The sequence below is a fragment of the Panthera leo genome, chromosome C1 (assembly GCF_018350215.1).
Source record: "Panthera leo isolate Ple1 chromosome C1, P.leo_Ple1_pat1.1, whole genome shotgun sequence".
NCBI classification, from domain to species: Eukaryota; Metazoa; Chordata; class Mammalia; order Carnivora; family Felidae; genus Panthera; species Panthera leo.
In genome coordinates, this window is record NC_056686.1 from 211,158,367 (window position 1) to 211,185,208 (window position 26,842).

Here is a 26,842-nt window from a genome sequence, read left to right on the forward strand (position 1 = left end):
CTGGAAAAAAAGAATCACAAAACCAGTAAGAATAAACCAGAAGTGACTAAAGGGTTAAGAAAGATTTCATTTTGTGCTGTGCTGAGACAGCAGCTAGCCCTGGCCCTTTTTTAAAGTAAGGTGAGGGAGGGGCACCTGGTGGCTTAGTCGGTTAAGTGTCCAACTTCGGCTCAGGTCACGATCTTGCGGTTTGCGAATTCGAGTCCCAGGTTGGACTCTGTGCTGACAGCGCAGAGCCTGGAGCCTGCTTCGGATTCTGTTCTCCCTCTCTCTCTGCCCCTCCCCTGCTGTGTTGTCTCTTTCTCTACCTCAAAAACGAGTAAACGTTCAAAAATAATAATAATAAATAAATAAATAAAAATAGAGAAGATGAGCAGATAGTGATGCTATTAGAATCTTGGGTAACATGCACGTAACACCTAAAGGAAGTCTGGGAAGCTCAGACCAATGAAAAACCAAACTGTAAAGTACCTAGAATGAAAACTAATAGACTACTACTGGAAGAACTAGTACAAAAGAACAACCCAAGCCTCCCTTAGGGGAGGCAATACACCTCCCAGGGATGCAAGCAGGAAAACTCTTATGGATAAGAAGGTATTTGCAGGGCAGCCGGGGGGCTCGCTCAGTCGTTAGGTGTCTGCCTCTCAGTTTCACCTCAGGTCATAGTCTCACAACTCATGAGTTTGTGCCCTACAGAGCCCAGGCAGTACGACACCTGCTTGGGATTCTCTCTCTCCCCGCTCTCTACCCCTATCCCGCTTGCGCTCTCTCTCAAAATAAATAAACTTAAAAAAAAAAAAAAAAAAACCCAAGTATTTGTCCAGAAGAGAGAGGGACTGGAAGGCAAGGAGGGCATTTCAGACAGAGAAACAGCTTCAGAAGGACTTAGGAAAATAGATGAATGAATGAATGAATGAATGAACAGAAAATAGCCGGCTAGGGTCTAAGAGGAGAGTCTGAAAACACCTTAACAACAGAAAAGACAAAAGACACTCCAAAGACAGAAATCATACCTAAACACTTCCAACTAAACCGCATTCCAGATACAGTAATGTAGAGTGTGTTAATAGGTGTGTTTTAAAACAAAACATTCTGTATAAAATTCTAAGTAAGAAAAGGGATATTAGTCTGTAGAAGCCAATCAAAAATTCAATTTTTACCGGTTAGTTGGACTTCTACCTTGGAAAAGCAGAAAGAACTCCTAAGTTGCTCCCTACCATGGAGAACTAGCCCTCCGAATTTGGTTCTGAAGTACATGTGGCATCTTCCAAGAACAGTTTCCTATCCTGCCTTGTTCAGGTGACACTGTTACAGCCAACAAAGAAGCAGAGTTTCTAGTTAATAGGATGTTTAACTTCAACTAATAATAACTTCAAATAGAAAAATTATCATAAGGGATGAACCCTCCTTGGAGGACAAATCCAAGTAACAGGGGGTTCCCATGTGTAGTCCCACATTACACAACGGGCAAGACTGGTATGATTTTAAGTAACAGAAAGCACATTATCTCCAAATTGTCAATTCTAAAACTTAAACTAAAATGTACAGAATCCAGTGAGTACAGGGTCTATTTTGGAGCGATGAAAGTGTTCTGAAAGTAGACAGTGGTGACGGTTGCACAACTCTGAATATATTAAAAATGCTGTAGACTTTAGGGGCGCCTGGGTGGCTCAGTCGGTTGAGCGTCCGACTTCGGCTCAGGTCACGATCTCATGATCCGGGAGTTCGAGCCCCGCGTGGGGCTCTGGGCTGATGGCTCAGAGCCTGGAGCCTGCTTCCAATTCTGTTGTCTCCCTCTCTCTCTGCCCCTCCCCCGTTCATGCTCTGTCTCTGTCTCAAAAATAAATAAACGTTAAAAAAAAAAATGCTGTAGACTTTAAATGGGTGAATTGTATGGCATATGAATTACATTATCTGGATAAAGCAGTTTTAAAAATTCTGTTCTGCTTTGAAAGTGGTTCCTGCCTTCCGAAGTATTGCACAAAAAGGAAAACTCTAAAGCTGTTGCTTTGGGATCTTCATATATGTCAGCAGATAAAATGTAACATGCCAGACTCTTCCCAATAGGTATTGAAAGGTACTGCAAACCAAATGACATTTAAAGACAGATAATCATCGTTTGTTAAGAATGAAAAGACTCCTATATATAATGGAATCTATTTTTTAACGCATTTACTAAATCTGACTGATAATCCAATTTCTTCACTACTTATACATCTTCCTATTCTCTAATAAATGATGCCTTCTTCCTTCATAGTCCTTACACTGCTTAGGAAGTCAATAGCTTTTTCCTGTTTCCCAACATTGCTATTAAATATAAAAATAAAATGAAAACCAGAGGTACTTACGTAGGAACTAACAACTAACAACTATATTTCATAGTATCTCACACTTGATCAATTTAAGCATTATTAACGTTTTCTAAAGCAAACAAAACAATCAAACCCGACTTATCTGTTCCAAATGAAGTTCTTCTAGGACTCACAAGTCCAGTGATCCAAAAGAAGTACTAGTTTACCTTGTAACAAAACTTTAACAAACCCTAAAGACTGAGAGGCAGATATTCAAGACAAATATGCAGACTCATAAAAATGCATTCAATCAACAGAATTTTGCAGCCCAACTGTGCAAAAGGCATTAATGTGTCTTTTAAGTCAGAAATATTACTTTAAAGGGGGACCTGGGTGGCTCAGCTGGTGAAGCAATCCGACGACTCTTGACTTCAGCTCAGGTCATGATCTCAGAGTTTGTGGGATCAAGCCCCACATTGGGCTCTGTGCTAACAACATAGAGCCTGCTTGGGATTCTCTCTCTCCCTCTTTCTCTGCCTTTCTTACATGCGTGCGCTCTAATAAATAAAAAATAAATTTTAAAAAATAAAATAAATAAAAAGGGAAAGAAAGGGGTGCCTGGGTGGCTCAGTTGTTGCGACTCTTGACCTCAGGGTTGTGAGTTCAAGCTCTGAGTTGGGCTTGGCGCTGGGCATGAAGCCTACTTAAAAAAATAATATAAAATAATAATATAAAAATAAATAAAAGGGAAAGAAATAAATAAAAGGAAAGGCAGATTGCCCTGAAGTTTAAAAAAAAAAAAACTGTAAAGATGGCAAGCATACTATTAACTCCAGGGAGGTTTAGATTAATGTCCTTAGACTACAGTTCTTTATTGAATAATTTTCTTTTTTTTCCTCTTATACAAATTAAGAAAAACTATCTCTGTTCCTGGCTTACAAACTATTTGAAATACACCCACAGATCTGAAAGTGCAAGGCAGGGAACCACATGAACGCAAGTCATTTTACACCCCTGTCCACCAGGAGAATCATCTCATGTGTGTGAAGCATTTTGTAGCAGGGCCTTTACCTAAATTTCTCACATTTGAGCCTTTACATCAGTCACACCTGTTTCTTTGAGAGGAGGGAAAAGGGAGGAGGAGGGGGATACCAAGGCCCACACTCACTGTACGGTATAGGGGAGTCCACAGGTTTTACTCAGCTGCTCAATTCTTGATTACCCTACTTCCTAGTTCCTAGGCCTTAGGCACTAGGAGAAAGGGAAAAATAGACAGTCTCTCCCTTAGGGAACTTACATTCCACTGGGGAGGCAGAAACAGTAACACTGGATAGCGCAGGAAGAAAATTAAAACAATTGGAAAGAATAAAGGAGGGGGGACTACAGGCAGGAGAAGGCAGAAGATAACATTCCCTACCCTAATTCCATGTACCCCACTCTCTTCCCTGCTAAAAGAATCCTGCCTTATAGGGGGGTACAAATCCATTCACCTCTGAGGAAGTAGGCTACTCCCCTGGCCCTAAAGGATGAGTCATGGTTGGGCCAAAGCCAGTATTTTTTCTCAAACTGCATGATTAGAGCCTTGAAATCAATTAAGACCAGGGGTTCATAATCAGGAGTTCATGGACTTGGATTAAAGAATATAATTTCACTAACCTCTAACTGAAATTTAACATTTCCTTCCATCATGAATAGGCAACAAACCACAGCATTATTGGCAGTACCTTTGGCTTTGCACCAAGAGAAATCACAGATATTATCCTATCACATTACAATTGTTGCACATACCTCAAGATATCATTTACACTCATCACTACTCTGAACAGCTGCTAGATCATGTTATTGAACGTGAAAATAAACATATTACTGCATTACAACATACTAGTTTAGCAGTTTAAGAGATAGATTTAACATTCTGATATATTGGAGTTTTTGTCTTATGCAATTATTTCAGGATTTAAAAATACTTTTTTGAGGAGTGTACTGCTTAAGACTGCTACAGCGGTCCACACCACAAAAAAAGGTTAAGAATTCTCAGACTTAAAAGATCATAATCAGAGGTTTTAAATGAAATAGAAAATAGAAAATAGCGTGCCTAATGCTTAAGTACTGTTTGTGAAATTTCAGTTGCATACACATATCTACACATACACTGGAAATGCCAAGTAGGGCATTTCTTATCATGGATTGCAGATCCAAAGAATTCAAAAATCAGTGGTTTAAACCTATCTTCATACAATACCATTACTCATATTTGTTTTTGACAGAGGTATACCCTAGCTCTTCCCCAATAAGAGGTATGGTAACATATGCTGGGCTTCCTCTAGGAATACTTTTGCTTTCTGGATTTTAAATAAAAGGCCCCAGGAGGTAGCCAGCTGGATCATAGAACATGCAGCTCTTGATCTTGGGGTTATGAGTTCAAGTCCCACACTGGGCATCGAGCTTCCTTTAAAAAAAAAAAAACGGGGGCACCTGGGTGGCTCAGTCAGTTGAGTGTCTGACTTTGGCTCAGGTCATGATCTCGCAGTCCGTGAGTTCAAGCCCCGCGTCGGGCTCTGTGCTGCCAGCTCAGAGCGTGGAGCCTGCTTCAGATTCTGTGTCTCCCTCTCTCTCTGACCCTCCCCCATTCATGCTCTGTCTCTCCCTGTCTCAAAAATAAATAAACATTAAAAAATAAATAAATAAATAAATAAATAAATAAATAAAAAGGCCCACATCTCCTTCCTGCCTCAAATGTGATGAACATAATGACTTCAAGCCATGACGCAGCTATGCAGTGTCCAGGAGAACCACTTGTTAACAGCAGCAGAGCAGAAACAGAGTTTGATCCTTGCTGGAACCACTGCATACCTGAACCACGTCATAGGAGGAAAAATAAACCTCGAACTGTTTAAGGTCCAGTCAAGTTTTCTATTACCTGCAGGTGAAACTTCCTATCAAAGGGATTATTATGTATTATGGATAGGGTGGCCAAGTAAGACCTCTTCGAGGGGTAACTTCTGAGCCAAGACCTCAGACATGAGGAGACAGATACAGAAGATCTAGAAGAGCATTCCAGGCAGCACAAAGGGCCACTAAAAGGTGAAAGAAGAGCTAAGGTCAGAGAGGTTGGCGAGAGGCAGAACAGAAAGGAGTCCTATGGAGCATTCTAACTCTCCCACCAAATGCTACCACGTGCACACACACCTCTCCCTCTCTCTCTCTCTCTCTCTCTCTCACACACACACACACACACACCTCTCTCTCTCACACACACACCTGTCTCATACACATGCACACCTCTCACACAGAAGAATGTTTTCCAAGTTAATACAAATGGATAAATACCCCTCATTCTAAAACTTAGTACAAAGCGTTCCTTAAAGTATTAACAACAGTTTTTTAAAAATCTGCCAAAACAATTAGACAAGTAAATATAAAGTAAACAATAAAGAATAACAAAACAGAGAAATGTTCATCATATAACAGCATGGGGAAAAACATAACATGGACCCCTTTTTATTAAAACAAAAGCTAGAAAAAAAACACAAAAATGTTTACACTGGTGTGTCAGGTAAAAACATTATGGACGTTATGGATATATGGATATAATTTTCTCTTTATATTTTTCTTTATTCAAATTTATTGACTGTACTTTATTATCAGAAATAAATGCCTCACAAAATCCATCCAGGATCCTGGAACAGAAAGACACTAGATAAAAACTAAGGAAATCCAAATAAAGTGTGGGTAGTAATAATCTACCAATGCTGGTTCATTAATTGAGTCAAAAATACACTCATGCTGGGGCGCCTGGGTGGCGCAGTCGGTTAAGCGTCCGACTTCAGCTCTGGTCATGACCTCACGGTTTGTGAGTTTGAGCCCCACGTCGGGCTCTGTGCTGACAGCGCAGAGCCTGGAGCCTCCTTTGGATTCTGTGCTCCCTCTCTCTCTCTGCCCCTCCCTCACTCACACTCTGTCTCTCTCCCTCTCTCTCTCTCAAAAATAAAGATAAAAAAATTAAAAAAAAAAATACATTCATGCTAAGATCTTAAGAAAAGGGAAACAGGGTGAGGAGTATAAGGTAACTAGCTCTCCAACTTTTTTATAAATCTAAGACTACTCTTTAAAAAGAGGTGTTTTGGGGGCGCCTGGGTGGCTCAGTCGGTTGAGCGCCAACTTCGGCTCAGGTCACGATCTCGCGGTCTGTGAGTTCGAGCCCCGCATCGGGCCCCTGTGCTGACAGCTCAGAGCCCGTAGCCTGTTCCAGATTCTGTGTCTCCCTCTCTCTGACCCTCCCCCATTCATGCTCTGTCTCTCTCTGTCTCAAAAATAAATAAACGTTAAAAAAAAAAAAAAAAAATTTTAAAAAGAGGTGTTTTGGGGGCGCCTGGGCGGCTCAGTGGGTTAAGTGTCCAACTTCAGCTCAAGTCACGATCTCAGGGTTGGTGGGTTCAAGCCCTATGTCGGGCTCTGTGCCGACAGCTCAGAGCTTGGAGCCTGCTTCAAATTCTGTCTCCCTCTCTGCCCCTCCCCTGCCCGTGCTCTGTCTCTCTCAAAAATAAAATAAACATTAAAAAAAATGTTTTAATAAATCCAAGAAGAGGTGTTTTGTGGGTTTCTTGGGTTTTTTAATGTTTAAGTCCTCTCACCTAAGACTCTTCAAGCACGCAGGCACAGACAGAAGGAATCATTAATAAGGAATAGCAGGCAAAAGCAGAGAAGGCATTTAGAAAAAAAAAAAGATTATATGTTGAAAGTTAAGGGCAAAAGATTTTGTGCAATAGGTCTTCAGGGCACACAATAGGCCCTTACTTGTTGCAGAATAAGGCTCTCACTTATCGTACCCTTTTCAGAAACCAGTTTAAAGTATCTTTTTTAAAAGGTCTTATTGATCCCCTCCACTAAAAAGTGCTGAGAATACATCTTTAAAATGAGCTACCAGAATTATCACCTTCTTAAAGCCACGCAACGCAAGCCTTCACTCAGAACTTACTTGCTTAATGCACAATTCTAGGAAGTGATTTTGCAACTCAACACATATTAAAAGCCAGGGGAAGTAGGGGGAACACACAGAGTACCGCAACATATACAAGACCACCAGCCAGCAAGGGAGGGGCAAGGCGCACTCACTGTACGAAGCAAGTAATTCCTTAGAAAGCAGGCTATTTAGGAGGGTCCGACTGCCAACAGTAATGTTCAGTAATGATAGCCTAGAGTCAGGAACAAAACCCATTCACAACATTCTGAAAAGTCAACAAGTGTATTAATGACTGGTAAAGAGCCACATGAAAAAAAAAGTGTTCACTGCACTGACCTTTTTTCCGATTTTACATGTATTTCCTTAAAAAAAAAAAAAAAAAAAGGCTTTTTACTGATTAAAAAACTTTTAAAAGAGAAAACAGACTTATCTTCTAACGATATAAAAATTTGACCTTGGAACTGGATAAAAGGGAATATGGGATATTCTTTACACTACTTTTACAACATTTTTAGGAGTCTGAAGTTATATCAAAAAGCCATCAAAACAAAAAACCTTAAGCCATATCACACATCTAACAGTGACCTTACTGAAACTATTAGTCAAAGAGACTATAATTAGCAACGATAAAATCTTTGAACCTGGATCAGATGTACATACGGTCCCCAAAAAACTTTTCCAAACACTTCATGTTAGACCAGGTCAGGATACTTTTCCTTTCAATCTTGAAAGTGTCATTTTAATTGTCCATTAAATTTACTAACACCTAAATTATAACATCTGAAAAACAATAAATTCACACCCTGTTGACTGTAATTTTAGACATTTACAGCAACTGTGACAATAAGCCATCATTTAAAAGGACTATTATATGGTTCTGTTATATAGAATAAAAGCTACTTTTAAACTCCTTCTAGGAGCCAATACCTAATCAAAAAAAATTGTAATCATAGCAAATACCATCTGATCACTTCACTGTGAACAAGGTACTGTGCTAAGCACTTCACTCTCTCGTTACAAACTCAAAAGAATCCTGTAAAGTAAGATTTTTCTATAATTTGCACCTTAATAACTTGTCCGATTTGAGTTCAAACAACCGGGAAACCGGGACCAAATTCATCTTGCTGTTGAGTCCACCGAACCTATCAAATTATCTCCTTCAACCTTAAGACTCTACCACTTACGTAATTCCAAGATGATGTCAGAGAAACCCATCTTCTCAAACCTCCTTTTAGACAATCAACAAAGGAAAATAGAAATGCTTCCTCTCAAAAAGAATGATTATTAACAAATAACACATCGAGCACTTATCCTACAGCAGCCACTATTTTACAGTTTACACATTAACTAATTTAATCCTCACAACAAGCCTACGATAGGTATTACTATTATTCCCATTTTCCAAATGGAAAAACTAAAGCCGAAATAAAGTGACTGACCCAAGGTCACAAAGTTAATGGTATCAGAGCCAGGGTTTAAATGAAATCCCAGTCTTTGTTCTTAGCCATTTACACCAAATTCCTTCATCGCTTAGACATTATCACACGATCTTCAGAACACATAGATGCCATTTCAAATTCCTGTGAACAAAGTAAAGGTAGCAAGTAATACTGTGGAACGGGGGCTGGCAAACTGGCACACAGGCCAAATCAGGACCGCTGCTTCACCCTGTAGATCACTTTCATTAAAACAAAGTCAGTGGGGGCGCCTGGGTGGCTCAGTCGGTTGAGCGTCCGACTTCGGCTCAGGTCACGATCTCATGATCCGGGAGTTCGAGCCCCGCGTGGGGCTCTGGGCTGACGGCTCAGAGCCTGGAGCCTGCTTCCGATTCTGTGTCTCCCTCTCTCTCTGCCCCTCCCCCGTTCATGCTCTGTCTCTCTCTGTCTCAAAAATAAAATAAACGTTTTAAAAAAAAAAAAAATTTAAAAAAACAAAGTCAGTGGCTGCTTCTGCCCCACAACAGCAGAGTAACTGCAACAGAGAGACTACATGACCCACACAGCCCAAGATATTTGCTGTCCCGCACCTCGTAAAAAAAGTTTACTGACCCTGGTTCTGGAAGACAGGGTATAAGCCTTCCTCTAAACTATCCAAATTAATATGCATTTTTTTTTCTTCATCAATATAACAACAGCAGCAGCTATACCATTTATCAAGTATATACTACCTATGCAAGATTCTAATACCAACCCATTTTATTCAAAAGAAAGCGAAGTCTCAGAGGGTTTAAATGACTTATCCAAGATCACATAGCTAGAACAGGGAGGATCTTAAATACAGAGTTTCTGGCTTCAAGGCCCATATTTTCTATATGGCACCGCCTTCAAAATATGTAAATGTGTATAGCCATAAAAAAGCAAAATTGTCCAAGGAAACTGACTGAAGTTTCATGATAAAAATGCCAACTTTAAAAAGAGAAATGTTCATGTAAATGTATGCACTGATTAATTGACTCATACTTCCATCTCATTTTCCATTATACTATATTTATATAATCCCTGTTATCCCAGTTGGGGTTATGAATAACTCAAAGCATAGGATACTCAAAGCATAGGATACTCAAAGCATAGGAAGAATATGGTACATTCTGCCTATGTAATGTCATGGGGCAAAAAAACTATTAAATCAAACACAGAATCTAGAATGTATTTACTCAGTACAATTAACTCTCCTTGGCCACCAAAAATGACATCCTCTTCTGACACAGACACTCACCCACCTTCATTACACTTCTGGTCTAGAATGTCCAACTCTCTTCTATTTACCCACTTACCTATCCATCCCCACCCCACCCACCTCTTCATTTCCCATCCCAGCCCCCTGGATACTGACCTACACACCACTGAGCTAAGGGAAGAATGCAACAGAGGTTGGTTGCTATGATTCATAAGGCCTTTTTCTTTATTTTTATCCCATTAATCTCCCACACCATGACTGCTAAGGCTATATTATACATATCTATAGTGAAAGCCACATCAGAAATACAACATGGAATTGATTTTAGAGTTAAATGCGGTCATCTTACATATCTTCAGAATCCCAAATCTTGATCTAGGACTTTAAGTCAGTAGTATTCAAAAATATTTATTGATACATACCCTTTGATTATTTGTACACATTACTTCTATGCCCACTGCTGACTTCAGACTACCTTAACTGAGAGCAAAGATGTCTTTACATGAGTATTTTTCTAGGTGTGAGTACAGCAGTTGCTGAAACCAACATAATTTTTTCTACTGGACCAGGATTCTAATACTGGACCATAAAACAGACATGATTGCAGAATTTTTTTTTAGAACTATTGTTTTGCTAAGTCTCTATGTGTTCCTTAAAAGAACTACAGATTAGGACGTTCCTAACTATAAAACTCTTAATATGGAAACTTCCCAAATCCTTTACTCTCACATCAAAAATTTAAATCATCTCAGCAGGCATCCTGAAAAAAGTTCTAAGTATCTCTAAATATAGTAAACTCTGAAAAGTTAATTGTGCATTATGAATCATCTTATTTTTCTTTTTCAGTCACACAAAAAAACTAACACACGCTGAATAGAAGTAAATGCAGAAGTAGGAGGCCCATCCACCGAGAAGAAATGCTGCTATACCAGCCAACATTAAATTGACCGATTCCTTAACTGATTCAAGAAGCATAAACTGGGTATCATTTAAAACTAGTGCCACCACAAAGATCCCAAATGATAGTGTCTTATCTCTCCCGAAATTCCTTTCAGAAAACTTAGCGTGTGTAATGAGAAGATACCTGGAGAAAACATGGCCTGACCTAATATACAGGCAGCTGAAAAGAAATACTAGATGGTTCAAAGAGGCAGAAGCAGATTATCTTACACGGCCACACCAAAGGCTGAAATTCCCCAAGTCTTACCTCACAGCAGCAACTGGAAGGGCAAACTTAAAGACGGGGTGAAGAGTAAAGTAGAAAAAGAATGAACTCTGCAACGGACAGTTTAGTTTTCTGAGAAAAGTATGCCGACGTCAAAATACGTAAATCAACACTAAAGTTCCTAAAGACACTTGAGAAATAATTAGGAGCAAGTCTGATCACAAAGGTAAGAACTACTGACTCTTCTCAAAAATCAGCCTAATTGTTGCCATCTACTGGGAGGAAGGCAGAAATGCTTGCGGGTCAGGGATGGAGGGGGAGATGTCAAGTCCCTAACTCCCTTTTGAGACGAGGCTGCTTTCCCCAAGTGGGTAGAAGAAATGGAAATATAGGTTTACTAAAGGAAAAATTAGAAAGCTGCATGAATACCTTACATTAAAAAACACCCATGTCTCTTGTAGCAGTAAAATACACAGCCTTCACAAATGTCTCTATTCTACAGTCCACAAGACCCCACAAATTTTGCACTCTATAACTTGAACAGGTATTTAATTCATGAATTTGCACTAACTGCTAGCATCTCTGCTATTTCCCCATAAAAATAAAATGAATGCAAACTGCAGTGAGCAAAGTCTACAAGAATATTCTAGAAAGAAAAGCTGCTGGAAGAAAGCTAAATGTTACTGCTACCGGACCCCTGAATGAATGTATTATTCTCTGCATCTTCAGTTCCCTCCAGTCACCATCTAACTTCATTTCCCGATTTTGAAATCCTATCTTGCCTACTCTTGAAAAAGGTGTAACAGTCTACTAATACATCAACTGGAGTGCTATGCAAATATTTTACCAAGATATTTAGCTTGATGAAACAGGTAGTATTAATTTGCACTTTTTAAAAGTATGTAAATGCTTAAGCCACAACGTGCTTTTTTAAAAACATCATTTTCTCTTTTACTCCATTAGATGTTTAGCAGAAGTTTCTTTTACACCTGACATTACTGAGTAACTCACAAAAAGTCATGTTATTAATTCTGGAACAGTACTCTGAATTTAAAAAGAAAAAAATCTCTGAATAAACAATAGACGAATGTGTTAAGACAAAATGATTGCCAGCTTCCACTAAAGATTCCATGACTGTACAGGAGCAACAGGAGTCCTTTAGACATCGCCTGCTTATTTACTGGAAGTATTCTAACTACTAAGTAGGGACACTAAACAACAAGTTTTACCTCCACGGCTTCTATCACCCCAAAACTTACCACAAACACGCCTACAACATACAGTCCTAGAAAGGGAAGCAATTTCATTGAAAGACAAATAAAATCTAAAAGCACTTTTTCTTTGCAGTTCACCTACAAAGTAAACATGCCCGTACGCTTTTTTCATGTTGTCACAGCCTACTCAGGGATTAACAATAAAGTCAACATGTCTATTTGTTAAAGCTAATTTCTTGATCTCCCATTTAAGAACCTCAATCAACACAGCCTGAATTTTCTGTTAGTTCATAAATATGGATCCTCTACTGCAAAGGGCCAGTTTAGCTTCCCATCAGCCCCTCGCCTCAATTACACCTTTGCAAGTTACCCATTCTTCTCTACCTACCCAAACGATCAAGGCCAGTTCAAGTAGCAAGTCTTCCTCAGTAACTGCAACCTAGGACTGAATCTCTCTCTAAACCTCCGAGGGCCCACTGTATAAAAAACTCAACTTTGTACTTAGTAACAAATATGCACAATGTTAAATGTTGTGTTCTACTATCATAGTTTGAACTCGTTTACAGTAAAGGACATTCCAACGTAAGAGATCTTTTATAAATCACCTATTTCTCCTCCGCACTCTTCAAGAAGGCAAACCTGGTATGGGACCACAAATGCACACGGATTAGTTGCTGAGGAAATATCTGCACGATGAAAGTACTTCCAACAATTTATTCGGCAAAGCCAAATTTTGTGCCCTAATTCTTCTGTTTCTTAATTTAGATTCTCATATCAGGTTTCCTAAACGTAGAAAACCTGCATTTAGAATATCTACGGGATACTTCTGGATGCTAAATGCTATACTATATATAGTTACCAAGTTTGAGAAGTGTTTTTCAACTAAATGAAACAAAAACTCAGGACAGGAACCTTCTGTATTCCTCCCAGCAGAGACCTGGCACACAGTAGCACTTGATAAATACGTATCGATAAATATGCTTTTATCTACTGGTAAACAGAATTCTCAAATGCTAAACCTAACATCACAAAGTCAGTAAAATGGTCTAGTGTCTTATCAGTCCCTTAAGTGCATATTTTAATGAACCTAATTCTGAAAAATTTATATTCTAGCATCCTACACTCAGCTACCAAACCCTGAGAAACGAAAATAAGCAAGCAGACAGAAACCATGGCAAATGGTGCTAATAATACTTCATAATATAGTTTCCCAATATGTCACCGAAACGAACTCTATCCCTGCCCATATACCATGCAGGTTAGGAGCCTTGTGCCAGCCACTGTGGGCATGGAAAAATTAAACCTTTAGCACAAGAAGCCAAAAATTTACTTAAGAAGAAGTAAGCAACTAATTATTTAAGGCAGATGGTGAAAGCAGTAACTAGTAAAACGTTATGGAAGAAAGAAGTGAAGAGTAAAACTCTTACAGTAGCTACCCAAAGAAAAAGTTAAACGTGTAAATGTCACTACAAGAGATACAAGATGAGAGAAGGGTATCAGTCCAGGTGGACTCAACAGTCAAAGTCCAGGCAAGAATGCTGAGGTTCCTGGAGTGTGTTCAGAAGGAATGAACAGCTCAACCTGCCCACATCCAGCCCAGGGCGCAACACAGACAAGATTAAAAAATACTGGGGCCGTAGCAGAAGTTACAGCATGTTCATACATTTACTACTTACAAGGAAACTACAAACACTTGGTTTTCAGGAAGATTCACAAAAGGGGGCGGGGGGGCTCCATATGATCTCCACAAACCTGCTCTTTAAGGACACAAAACAGCTTAAATTACAACTCAACAGTGAATTTCAGAAGGGCTACCTGAAAAAACTCATTTTGGGTTTTCCAGGGCATCACATATGTTTACCAGGATAAGGACTTCAAATTGAGTTAATTTGACCTTAAGAAGTTATAGCACAAGGTACGTGTATTTATTCAGAATGCTGCCCACGGGTGGAATGAGTAGGAGTTTTGAAGTCAGGGTAGAACTCATTGGTTACCAGAGCCAACAAGTTGATTAAAATACCCATTGAAATGCTTTAACTTCAAGTCTTGAAGGCTTGCTGATAGACACTTCAGCTTATAAATAACCTTCAAAGTATGCATTGGGTAGTAACCCAAATTTATAGAAGTACATCCTTTCTAAAAACAAAACAAAAACAAACTCAAATGAGGTATAAAACTCAGCTTTGTACTTAATACACACATTATGTCAAAATCTATTTAGGGCCTCAATCTAGCATTTAAATGATCAACTATTATATGTAAACAAGGGCCAATCACAGAATATAAATGGCTTGTCCTGATTTTTTTCATATGTGATTTAAAATAACTTGCAGTCTCTAAAATACATATCAACAGATGAAAAAGAAAACTTCTATAATCATTTTTAGGATTAACTAGGATTCAAAATGTTTGTCAAAACGAGACAGACATTAAACCCTTACAAAGTATTTTCACTTACAGTAATATTTTATTCTCACAAGACTTACTCCTCCAAGAAGCATTCAAAGATTCCTTATTATAGGCCAGACACTGTGCTAGATACTAGGGATTAAAAAGGGGGAGGACTGGCTTTAAGGAATTCATAATCGACTAAGGAATATGATATACTCAAAGACTTTCAAGTCTACATATGTAACAGAAGTATGCTCTAGGTAGAAGGGTGTTAACAAATGAGGCAATGGTCAGTGCTGCAATGAACCAGTGGAGGAAGAGCCCTGTGTTCCAATCTAGCTTTGGAGCCTAATCTCCTAAGTAGTGTCTAGCATACAAATGACAATTAAATCTAGGTGGCAATTAGCCACGCTCAGATTAGGTACTTGAAACTCACAAAGGTTAAATTATTTGTCCAAGGTCACAAAGACAGAGGAAAAGGCAGTGAAGATTGCAGCCCAAGTCTACACTCAAATCAGATGTTCACTTGAACAGTGCTGTTCACTAATGAGAGGACAGGGTAGCAGGCAGTGTTTTTCACTCTAGTCCACTAACATGATGTTTTAATTCAAACAGAGCTGCAGAACTATTTACCAATAGCTTCTGCACACTCAGACAAAATAGGTAGGTCTGAACAATGGACAAGTTCCTTTTTCTTCTGGCCAATCCAGTTTAATGAAACTGTAAGAATCCCAACCCAAAGCTGAAAGGCCTCAGAGAAGAACTACAAAGCAGACTTATTTCAGCCTAGGAAACAACTTCTTTTGCCAATAACCTAAAATCAAGTTAGGATATTGGGTTTAATTAAAGAACTGCATTTTTGAAAATCCAGGACACTGGCCAAGTTAAATTTTACTTAAAAAAAATCAAGAGACTGGTTCAGCAGGAGTATACTTACCTATTTACTGTTAAGTAGCAGCAAGCACCCACTATGTGTCAGAGTAACCCAGCAAACCAGGCAGAGATTATAAAGAACAATTGCTAGGAGTTTGTGCCTTCAAGAAATCTGTGACACAGCTGTTTGAACTATACAGAGGCAACGAAAGAAAATACACAAATGTAAAGCTCATGTCAAATGTTAAGAACTACAAGCACCAAGATTACATTACAATTGACAGATTATACTTATTGTATAATATCCATCAGATTCTTTCTTACTGTTAAGCCCTTTCCAGCAGTCAGGAAGATATGAAGAGGCTGGGATCACCAAAGCAAATAGCATCCTGAGGAATCTGTTGAGACCAAGAAACTTTCCAAGCAGGAAGGTTGGTTGCATAGTCAGCAAGACTAGGTTAACATTATTGGTTTGGAGTGGGAAGGAAAATGGGTGTTATTTTCAGTGAGGCTTATGAGTGCACCTTCATGCAAAACACAGCTGATACAAGATAATCCTGGACTTGGGGAAACCTATAATCCAGTCAGGAAACAAACGCAACACATGTCAACAAATCTAACGCTATAATCCCAAAATGGAGCCTATTTAGATAACCAAGAAATAAATGGGAAAGATCCTGGGATGGCAGGGTCTGAGGAAGTGCTAGGAAGGGGTGAGCTGAAGTGAACCTAAAATGGTTTAAATAAAGGAAAAGTGCAGGTCAGTCTGGCAGTAACAGGAACCTGAGAGAAGATGAAAAGCAACAAACAGGTTGCTTTTTTCAACCTGAGTCCATCAAATTTCCTCAGCAAATGGAAAAATAAAAGGGCAACTGGTATTCTATTTGCTCAAAAAGATCATCATCCACCTAAAAGAAAAAAACAAAACACCTCCTCCCTAAATTCTGTAAAAAAAAAAAAAATAGATTTGGCAAGGTTTTCCCTTCATTGTAGACTCTGACATTATAAAGTCAATTCCGTAAGAGCCACGAGGCGAAACAGGTACATGTGTTATCAATAACGAAAATGTGAAGAAATTTCTCTAAATATGATTAACAAATTTCTTCAGGAGAAAGTATGGTAGAAATCGACCATGCTGATGCAAAAAACCAAAAACCAAAACCAAAACCTACCAATCAACCAACCAACCCAAGAGTAACTTAACAGAAATTGGGGCCAAGTTCCACTACCAATTTAACAGCAGTTTCAAAAAATAAGTTGCTGTAACTTACCTTACATCAAGGTCACCGCCCCCCCACCCTTCACCATCACTGGTGAAAAGCTCTAAGTGTTCTTAATGGCCTCAAACAGCAAATGTAATTTTCTAAAACTAATGATAATATATTACACTTACTTAGCAGTTTGTAATTTTTCACAGCCATTGTATCCACTGGGTCTCACCACCACCCAGTGAGGTAAGATAGTGACTGCCCATCCCCATTTTACAGATTAACTGGAGACCAGATAGGATAAGTGAAAAGCTCAAGGTCACACAGCTACTGTCAGTGTGTGAATTCCCAGGAGTTTGTGTCTCTGTGCTGGGATGATGTGATTAAAATAGGATCATAAAATCTTCCATAGATAACATTAACCCAGTAATCTTAAAAGTTAGAATGGAAAAGTAAACATTACTTCAAATTTACTTTGCTAGGTGAAAGCATTGATTTTACACTGGCCTAGCATCCCTTTCACTTTTTTAAAATAATTATTTTAGTTGAGCAGCTTCTAGAACTCTAACTGCCTGAAGTATTCTAAAACTTAGAAAGTAAATGAAAAACTAAAACAAAAAGCCTGTTCACGACACAAACTTAAACAGTAATTGTCAGCAGAGCAGACTTAAAAACCACTCAAACTCCTTAAAAACTGGGAATGGAATAGAAACAATGATAATGTTTATTACAGTCCTTAAATTCTTACGGATACTGGCACATTCATAGAAAGGCAGATGCGAACAAAGCCCACAACCTCAACCTCCGACCATGTTAATATGCTCTCTTAAGCATAAAATAAATGAAATAAAAACTCTGCCAACAATCTCACAAAGATGATGTTAAAAGCCCAATTCAATCTTTCTGGGGTTGAACATGGAGCAGGGCTGTTTCAAAATGAAGAACTGGAAATTTTGTTTACTCTCAAATTCCCAATACTGACCTCTTTGCATAATCTAAGTATGAAAATAAATCTCAATAAAACCATCTGCAACTTATTGTCTCTAAATCTGATAAGGCCATTCCTCAATCCTAGCTGCTCCCTCCACACACACACACACCCCACCCCGTGTAAATGCGACACACACACACAGGCCTCATATATAGGCCTCTTGCCTTTTCCTCCAACAACTAGGACCTTTGTTCAGAGCGTCGGTTTTTTGCCCCACTCAATAGCTCTTTCAACTTTCCACCCTATATTTTTTGTGTTGTTTTGTTTTTAGAGAGGAGATCCTCAGCCTCCACTTCCTGGGTCATTAAAAAATGAAATGCCAAAAATATCTATAGAGACGCTGGAGAGCAACAGAAAGTTGAACACAGCACTAAAGGGCCTACAAAACGGAGTAAAGCCCGGGGATCGGGTGATTTGGCAACCCAGGCAGGATCCGGGGAAGGCCGACTAGGAAAGGAGGCAGCAGGGGAGCAGTTAGACGGCCACTCAGAACACGTTCGCTGCGCTATTAAACGTACCCCCCGCACCCCTCACACACGAACGTTTACTCACTGCCACAGTCCCTCCTTCAATTAACTAACGAAGCAATTAAACTATACCCACCGCCAGACACGATGCTTAAGCTAACCGTCCCCAAAGTAAAACGACGTTATCAAAAACCAACCAACCTGTCTTAAGGGTTTAGGAGCAGCCCCTTCCGTTCTCTCCTTACCACACAAGGGTAACCAATTCCCCTCCCGTCCCCCCCCCCCCCAAACCCGCCCCGGCCGTTCAAATGTGTTATTTCCTCCCGATTTGCATGTGTTTTTAAATCTTTATTTTCTCCCCTGTAGCAAATTAAGGATTTCTGTTCTTCTGAGGAAGGAAGCGCCACGAAGGACAGGATTGGGGATTTTCCAACCTTCGTTATTTGAAGTCCCCTCTAACTTGTTTCTCAACTAAAAACCCACTCACTATGGAGGAGGATGGAGGAGAGGGTGAACTGAATGGGCAAACGATATAATAGGTTTTATGTAATCCACATATAAATAAATTAATCGCCTGACTCGCTTCGAATACTAATACGATTGGAGTGACAATTGGTCCACCCCCCTCCCAAGTCCTGAACCCCCACCCCCCATTTCCATCCTGATCTATTTAGAAGCATGCTCTGCTCCTCTCAGCCAAGTTTCTCGGCCTCTTTTCCAGCCCCCCTGCACGCCCGTCTCGTCGTCATCCTCGCTCAGCCTCAACTTCCCACGGCTAAAGAAACAGCCCAGCGCAGACCCCGACTCCGGGCTCGCCCGCCCACAACCCTCCCCCTTGGCAGGAAACCCCTTACTGCGGTCTAAAGTCACTCCGGCCTCTCCCTCCTCTGACCCTCGCTTCCCACAACTGTTGTCACTCGAGCTGCTCCCTAGTTTCCATTTCCGGGCCGTCCCCGGCCCTGGAGCCTCTCCTCTCCCGGTTTCCGGGCCCCCCATCCCATTTCCGGGGAACCCTTGCCGTCTTCACACCCCCCACCTGCACTTCCGGCCCCCCACTTTCTCGCTTCCTAGAGGCCCTCCAAGCTCCAAAGCCCACTTCCGGCCCCCCCGGCCACCACCGGGCTCCCCAAGACCCGCACGCCTTACCCCGGTTCCGTGAAGGGCCCTCCTCATCGCGGGGGGCCTGAGCGGGGACCCAGCGAACCCTCCTCCCCCCCCCCACCCCCCCGCTCCCGCCCGGCCCCGGTCTCCCTCGAGCGTCTCGCCCGTCAACCCCCGACCCGGTCCTTCCGCGGCCCCGCCGCCGCCGGGAGCAGGCCGAGCGGGGGCCGAATCGCGGCGATGACACAACCGGGCTTCCTGGGACTTTCTGTTCCAGCTCCTCCCCACCCCCCCCCCTCGCCGCCCCCCCCCCAGCCCCTCACCCCCTCGTACAACCCCCTCCCCCAAGCCTGGCCCGGCCACTCAGACCTGCGCCCCAATTACCTAGTTGGGCCCCAAAGTCTCCGGTCCGGACTCGGTGGCGCGGCAGTAACTTCCACTCGCTCCCCCCACCCCCCCCCGGCGGCGGCGGCGGCGGCGGCGGCTCCTCGGGTCCCTTCAATTATCAGCTGAGCCGCAGCACCGCGGCCGGCGTGCGCCTCCGCCCGCGCCGCCTCCCTCCCCGCCCGTTCCAACACCCTCCGGGAACTACTTTGCCCGCTGCCTCCGGCTCACGGGCTCGTCCGCGGGTAAGGCCCCGCTGCCTACACGCAACTCATCACATCGCCCCTCCCTCCCCCACCGCCCGGCGTGACTCTCCCAGCGGCCTGAGCTCTCCTCCCGATCCCTTCGAGGGACCAGGAAGGGGAATGTGGGGCTCCGCTTGATATCCCTCCGCCGGGGTCACCCCCCTCCCCTCCGTGGCAGCAGGAACTAATTCCCCTTCGGGTCACCGGGGACCTGAGGGTGGAAATCTCACGGATCAGTGTTCCCTCTGACTCTTGGGAGAAGGGGCCATCACCCTAAGAAAGAAACCCCCTGCTAGCTCAAAACCGGGTTCGATTTAAACTAGGGCTTTGGCCCCATGACCCCAATCAAGCCCCGCCCCTTCCTGGTTGTCTTAGCGACGGCGGTGGCGTCCCAAGATGGCGTCGTGGCTGCCGGAGACTCTGTTCGAAATTGTAGGACAAGGCCCAGCGCCGAGCAAAGACTATTACCAGTTATTGGTCACCCGGTCCCAGGCAAGTGCGAGGCGCGGTTTACCCTCTCTAAGCTCCCTGCCGCCCCGGTGGAGCGCGGAACGCTAGCCCCGCTAGGCCGAGAGCGACTGTGGCCCGCCGGAAGCGTCCGGTCCCAGCTCCGAGCCGGGAGATTTCCCTCGTCACCTCGGCCTCCTCGGCCGGCTCCTCCGTAGTCCGCGTGCCTTTTCCCACCCCAAGGGCCGCTCGTCCCTGGCGAGCTTTCCCGCCTCCCCACATCGCACCCTGCTCCCTTCCTGCCACCGAGGGTTCCTACCCGCAGAGTTCCCTCCGCGCGAAGAGAAAAACAGGCGTCCCCGGCTTGCGTGCAGCCTCACCTCAGCGTGGGAAGGAGAGAAAGAAAGACTCAGCCAAGTGTCCCAAGGAGGAGCCGGCAGGGGAGGGGAGAAAGGGAAGATCTCTTTTCCAGGGTAGGAGTTAATCATGGGGGATTTTTAAAATCTCATTGTGGTCTTTACGGGTACCACGACCACATCAAAACTTCCTTATTTCTAGTAGGAATTGATCGTTGAGAGCTCTCCCCTTACCTTTTTGGAGCCCCTTCTATCCCATTGAAAGTGTGCGGGGGGTGGTACAAAAATGTTTCAGCTGCTCTGCGCGTCGGCCCCACCCATAATGACATCTGCTCCACAACAATAAGACCGAGGATTATGTTATCGCTGGAGTGAAGTAACCATCAGCCTATTTTTATGACTACTTTAGCTATTTAAGGTGGGCTTTTGGATGATTTATTGTGCCCATGAAATGATCAAGTTGAACTGGGCCTCCAGTCGGAACCCGTTTTCTGATTCCTGGCTGAGCTTAAGCCTGTCACTGAGATAAAGCACCTTGTACTTTAATAGATGGTATTTCTATAAAATGAAATTTAGAACTTTGTATATATTTTAGTGTAGATCTTGAATATTGCATCAGTTTTCCCGTGAGCCCTTAAGTAGGTAGAGAATGCTTTTTTTTATAGCTTCAAAAGCATCTTTTAAAGTAAAAATGATACATATTTTATTGTTTAAACTTGAGATGTTTAAATATTGCAAGTGTAGTGTCAGTAATAAAAGCGTGATAGCCTATCAAACTTAAATATTTGATTGAACATTTTGGGGGGAATTTTTACACATTTAATTAGAATTTCTTAAAAGCTGAAATTCACTGTTTTGTACATTTTGGGACTATCTTCCATTTGTTCTAAGAGGTATGATCCTAACAGTTTCTTACTTTCTAACATTAGTGATTGAAAGCAATAACATGTTACATAGTCATACTTCATTTTCTCTTTTCATCTACCTCACGTAAGTTAAAATGTTCTAATGTTTACAGTCTTTTCCATAATTTGTCTTTTAAACATTTTTTTGAGATTTTTCTTTTTCTTGAAGGTCTGGTATTACAAGTGTCTATAATGTTGTAAGCCTCAACAAATGAATAGTTGTTTACTTTTTTATTTTAGTAAATTAACCATTAAGAGTGCCTGGCATTAGTTTTCCCCAGGAATGCTTCCCTTGTTGATGTCCTTCAGACTTTGCTCTGTAGTCTAACTTGGGCACATGCCTGTGTTTTATGAAATCCCCCCCTCCCCCCCACGCAAGTATTCTTAATTTTTTCTCTTTCCTTCTTTTTTTTTTTTTTTTTTTAACAGATCAAAAACTGGTTTTTATTTCAGGCCCTATTCTTCCTGTCAATTGCTTCTATAAAAAATCCTTTTCAAGCTGATCCATTTTCTTTTTTAAGCAGATGGAATATATCCACTATAGTTCTACCAGTGAGAGTTCATCTCAAATCTGATTAATTCACTCTCTTTTTAAAGTAAAATTTGTTGTAAAAAATAGTAAGCCAAAAAAATAGTCTTTTCAGTCAACCGTCTTGAGAATATGCTATTTTCTAACCACAGGATAATTTTTCTAAGTCTCAGCACAGGAAACCAAACATCCACTAAGAGGTGGTCTGACATAAATAAGGACTAAAAGACTAGCATTAAACTATGTTTTATAAGATGGACTTTTTCTGGAATGACTTTGTAAAATTTTTCCTTTCTCTTTCTTCTTTTATTTAAAAAAAAATATTGTATATTATTCAAAATATACCCCAGATTTAGATAGATCTTTCTTTCCCTCTGATTCTCTTTTTTATTCTTTTTCACTGCTTTTATTTTTATTGACTTTAAATTCAAATGATTGCACATTTGACATGGATTTGAAGACAGGTATCTCTCTCATTAGGGTCAGACCATGGTTGGTATAGCACAGAATATAAATGTTGTACATAAATATTTTCTTTGCTTCTTATACAGTAACATTAAATATATATTTTAATGCTTATAGAGGCATTCCCAGTTAACAACTTGATGCTATGATGTTTTGTTTTTTTCCCAAGAAAGGAACTTATAGAATATAGCTTGTGGTTAATATGGCTTCTCAAATTCAATTTTTTTTTTTAATGTTTATTTACTTATTTTGAGAGACAGCAAGCAGGCTGTGCAAGTTGAGGAGGGTTGACAGAAAGGAAGAGAGAGAATCCCAAGCAGGCTCTGCAGTGACAGCACAGCCCCCAATGCTGGGGACTTACAGACTGAGACTCAGACTTACAAACTGGGAAATCATGACCTGAGCCAAAATCAAGAGTTAGTCGCTTAACCAACTGAGCTACCAGGCACCCTTCAAATTCGATCTTTATAATGATCTTAGAAAAATCAATGCACTGCTTTCTAAATCAAAGGTTTACCCAATTATTTTCACCTAGTTTTAGTAGTAAATATATTTTCTTATGTTGGTTTCTAATTCTTTGAAAACTAGTAGATTAATAGTAAGAGCTGGAAAGAACCTTGAATGTTATTTAGGCAAGGGATATTCCACACTTCACCTCTAAGAAAATCTTAAATCGTGACCCTTTGCTTAATTGTAATCAGCAAGTTGGCATTTACTATGGGGATGCAAAATATAAGATTTCTGCCTTCAAAGAGTTCATCTTTCATTCCACCAATATGTATTAAGCACCTTTTAAAGTTTATTTATTTATTTTAAGAGAGAGAGCGATTCCCAAGCAGCCTTGGAGCCCAGCACAGGGCATGAACTGTGAGATCAAGACCTGAGCTGAAATCAAGAGTCTGATGTTTAACTGACTGAGCTACCCAGGTGCCCAAGCACCTTTTCTATACCTTTTATATGTACTGTTCTAGATGCTGGGGAAACATCAGTGAACCAAACAAAAGTCCCTCCTCTCTGAAGTATATAACCTAGGTAGGAGCAAACAGTTAGTGATTTGATTTATATAAACACTGAAATAGTTTTTTTTTTTTTTTTTTTTTAAGAACAGAGGAAGTTCATCGCCAAGTTAATGAGTAGCACAGATGCTTTAAAATCCGAGTCCAGGGACACCTAGGTGGCTCAGTCGGTTGAGTATCTGACTTTGGCTCCGGTCAGGATCTCGCGATTCATGGTTTCCAGCCCTGCGTCGGGCTCTGTGCTAACAGCTCAGAGCCTGGAGCCTGCCTCAGATTCTGTCTCCCTCTCTCTCTCTGCCCCTCTCCCCCCCCTTCTCTCCCTCTCCCCCCCTTCTCTCCCTCTCCCCCCCTTCTCTCCCTCTCCCCCCCTTCTCTCCCTCTCCCCCCCTTCTCTCCCTCTCCCCCCCTTCTCTCCCTCTCCCCCCCTTCTCTCCCTCTCCCCCCCTTCTCTCCCTCTCCCCCCCTTCTCTCCCTCTCCCCCCCTTCTCTCCCTCTCCCCCCCTTCTCTCCCTCTCCCCCCCTTCTCTCCCTCTCCCCCCCTTCTCTCCCTCTCCCCCCCTTCTCTCCCTCTCCCCCCCTTCTCTCCCTCTCCCCCCCTTCTCTCCCTCTCCCCCCCTTCTCTCCCTCTCCCCCCCTTCTCTCCCTCTCCCCCCCCTTCTCTCCCTCTCCCCCCCCTTCTCTCCCTCTCCCCCCCTTCTCTCCCTCTCCCCCCCTTCTCTCCCTCTCCCCCCCTTCTCTCCCTCTCCCCCCCTTCTCTCCCTCTCCCCCCCTTCTCTCCCTCTCCCCCCCTTCTCTCCCTCTCCCCCCCTTCTCTCCCTCTCCCCCCCTTCTCTCCCTCTCCCCCCTTCTCTCCCTCTCTCAAAAATGAATAAACATTAAAAAAACTTTTTAAATAAATTGTGAGTTCAGAGGAAGCAAAAGTCACTTTAGGCTAGGAGGCTCAGGAGGGTACTATTGTCAATATTTGACTCTTGAAATTCTATCTTCTTCGTTCTCTTGAAATGGAAGTATTGCTTAAGGTCACAACTAGTGGCTTAGGTTGATGTGACAAATACTGGAAAACTGCGGGAAGCATTAACTGTAAGCTAAGTAGATGAGAACTGGCGGATACTGGCCTCTTGCACCTGTGTTAGACGGTTGTCCCTGGAGAAGCAACGTGTGATAGTCACCCCAGCAAATGAAAAGAGGGAGAATTGCGTAATAGATGACCTTAATTTACCTATTTTACTTAATCCTCCTAAAGACTCCAATAAGATACCTAAAGCAATGTCATCTGAAAAAAAAATTCCAAAAGTTCATTCCTCCAAAAATGACCAGTATTTTTGACATGCTTTAGAGTTGCAGCACTGACAGACTGAAAACACCCGAGGTCGCATGCCAACCTCTGACAGGAAACTGTCTTCTCCAAAGACTTCTGAAAAAGGAATGAAAACTAGACTTGGTGAGAATGCCTGGGTGGCTCAGTCGGTTCAGCTACGGACTCTTGGTTTCAGCTCAGGTCATGATCTTGTGGTTGTAGGACTGAGCCCCATCTCGGGCTCCATGCTGAGTGTGGAGCCTGCTTGGGATATTCTCTCTCTCTCTCTCTCTCTCTCTCTCTCTCTCTCTCTCTCTCTGCCCCTCCCCCACACAGGCTGTCTCAAAATAAAAAAAAAAAAAAAAAAAAAAAAACTAGGTGACTGACGTTTAGACGTTGCAACAAAGAATCCTGCAGGTACTACTTAAAACTGCACAGCAATTTTAAAGATATAAGATCCAAGCACAGCCTAATAAAAGTGTTAATGCATACACCCTTTGACCCTGCAAATCCATCTCTAGGATTTTCTATGCAAAAATGCTTTCACATAAGTACTAGGATCTGTGAGCAAGAAGCTCACCAGAGTGAAATAATTGTAAAAACATCTTTCCATTAGTGGAAATTTGGTTAAACTGTGAATCATTCATACCGTAGAATACTCTGCAACCTTTTAAAAAAACAACGTGCGGGCGCCTGGGTGGCGCAGTCGGTTAAGCGTCCGACTTCAGCCAGGTCACGATCTCGCGGTCCGTGAGTTCGAGCCCCGCGTCGGGCTCTGGGCTGATGGCTCGGAGCCTGGAGCCTGTTTCCGATTCTGTGTCTCCCTCTCTCTCTGCCCCTCCCCCGTTCATGCTCTGTCTCTCTCTGTCCCAAAAAAAAATAAAAAATAAAATAAAATAAAATAAAAAAAAACAAAAAAAAAAACAAAAAAAAACCAACGTGCCAGAGCTCTTCAGTAGACCAAATCTTAAGCAAGAAAAGCAAGTTGCTGGGTTAAACATATCCTATAGGAAAAAACAACCACCAGAGTAGTTTTATTTTTTTTTAATAAATGTTAATGGCGTTTAAATAAGTGTAAGAGGAAACAGCTGAAGTGCATCACTCAGAGATGGAATTAGTGATTGCTTTCACTTCCTGCATTATGTTTTTTTTTTTTTATTTTTTTTTTTTTATTTTTGAGAGCGAGACAGCACAAGCTGGGGAGGGGCAGAGAGAGAGGGAGACAGAATCCGAAGCAGGCTCCAGGCTCTGAGCGGTCAGCACAGAGCCCAACGCGGGGCTCAAACTCATGAACCGTGAGATCGTGACCTGAGCTGAAGTTGGACGCTCAGCCAACTGAGCCACCCAGGGGCCCCTGCATTATGTGTTTTTGAAAGATCCGAGTTTTTGTACAATGAGCATTTATTTTTGTAATCAGAGAAAAGCAGGAAAAATGAAAATGGAAGCGGATAACACTTACTCTGAGCAGCCCTGCTCCGTACATTAGCTTCCACCTGCTGTACCGGTACCGCCTTTCAGCCACCTCCCACCTTAAATAATGAGCAGCATTAATAACTGTGTCACCAGATTCTACTGATGGGGGGAGGGGTTCTAATTCAACAAGTTTAGAAGGTGCAAATGGGTTAATGGCTACTTAGGAAATTTTAAGGTCTAGAAACTTCGATTTTACATTTTTTGCTTTTGTCTCTTGTTTTTTAATGTAGATGATAATTACTTTTGAGAAAGTACAACTTTGTTCTCTTGCTTTGTTGCGGATGACATAGTATTATTGAGCTAAAAAGGAGATATAGAAAAGAAAATAAGGCAGAGGTCATCCACTGAATAGATTTATATGCCCCCACCCCATAAAGCTTAAAGA

The 26,842-nt window shown here is 41.8% G+C and overlaps 2 protein-coding genes across 20 annotated transcripts in view; one reads left to right on the forward strand and one right to left on the reverse strand.

Moving 5' to 3' along the window:
• The window catches only part of TRIP12 (thyroid hormone receptor interactor 12), a 139,218-nt gene extending 118,190 nt beyond the window's left edge, over positions 1-21,028 (reverse strand). For 14 of the 19 annotated variants that reach the window (XM_042950418.1, XM_042950417.1, XM_042950416.1 and 11 more), the window contains exon 1: positions 19,725-19,801. The gene's annotated coding sequence lies outside the window, so the exon portion shown is untranslated. Of the gene's footprint in view, positions 1-15,637; positions 15,766-19,093; positions 19,228-19,385; positions 19,447-19,724; positions 19,802-20,735; positions 20,757-21,006 lie in introns of those variants that run through there. The other 5 variants (XM_042950405.1, XM_042950403.1, XM_042950401.1 and 2 more) reach the window with 5 other exon arrangements.
• The window catches only part of FBXO36 (F-box protein 36), a 90,214-nt gene continuing 83,233 nt past the window's right edge, over positions 19,862-26,842 (forward strand). The window contains exons 1-2 of the mRNA XM_042950419.1: positions 19,862-19,969; positions 20,345-20,461. Of these exons, the coding sequence (XP_042806353.1) occupies positions 20,366-20,461 (96 nt within the window). The 5' untranslated portion in view covers positions 19,862-19,969; positions 20,345-20,365. The remainder of the gene's footprint in view (positions 19,970-20,344; positions 20,462-26,842) is intronic.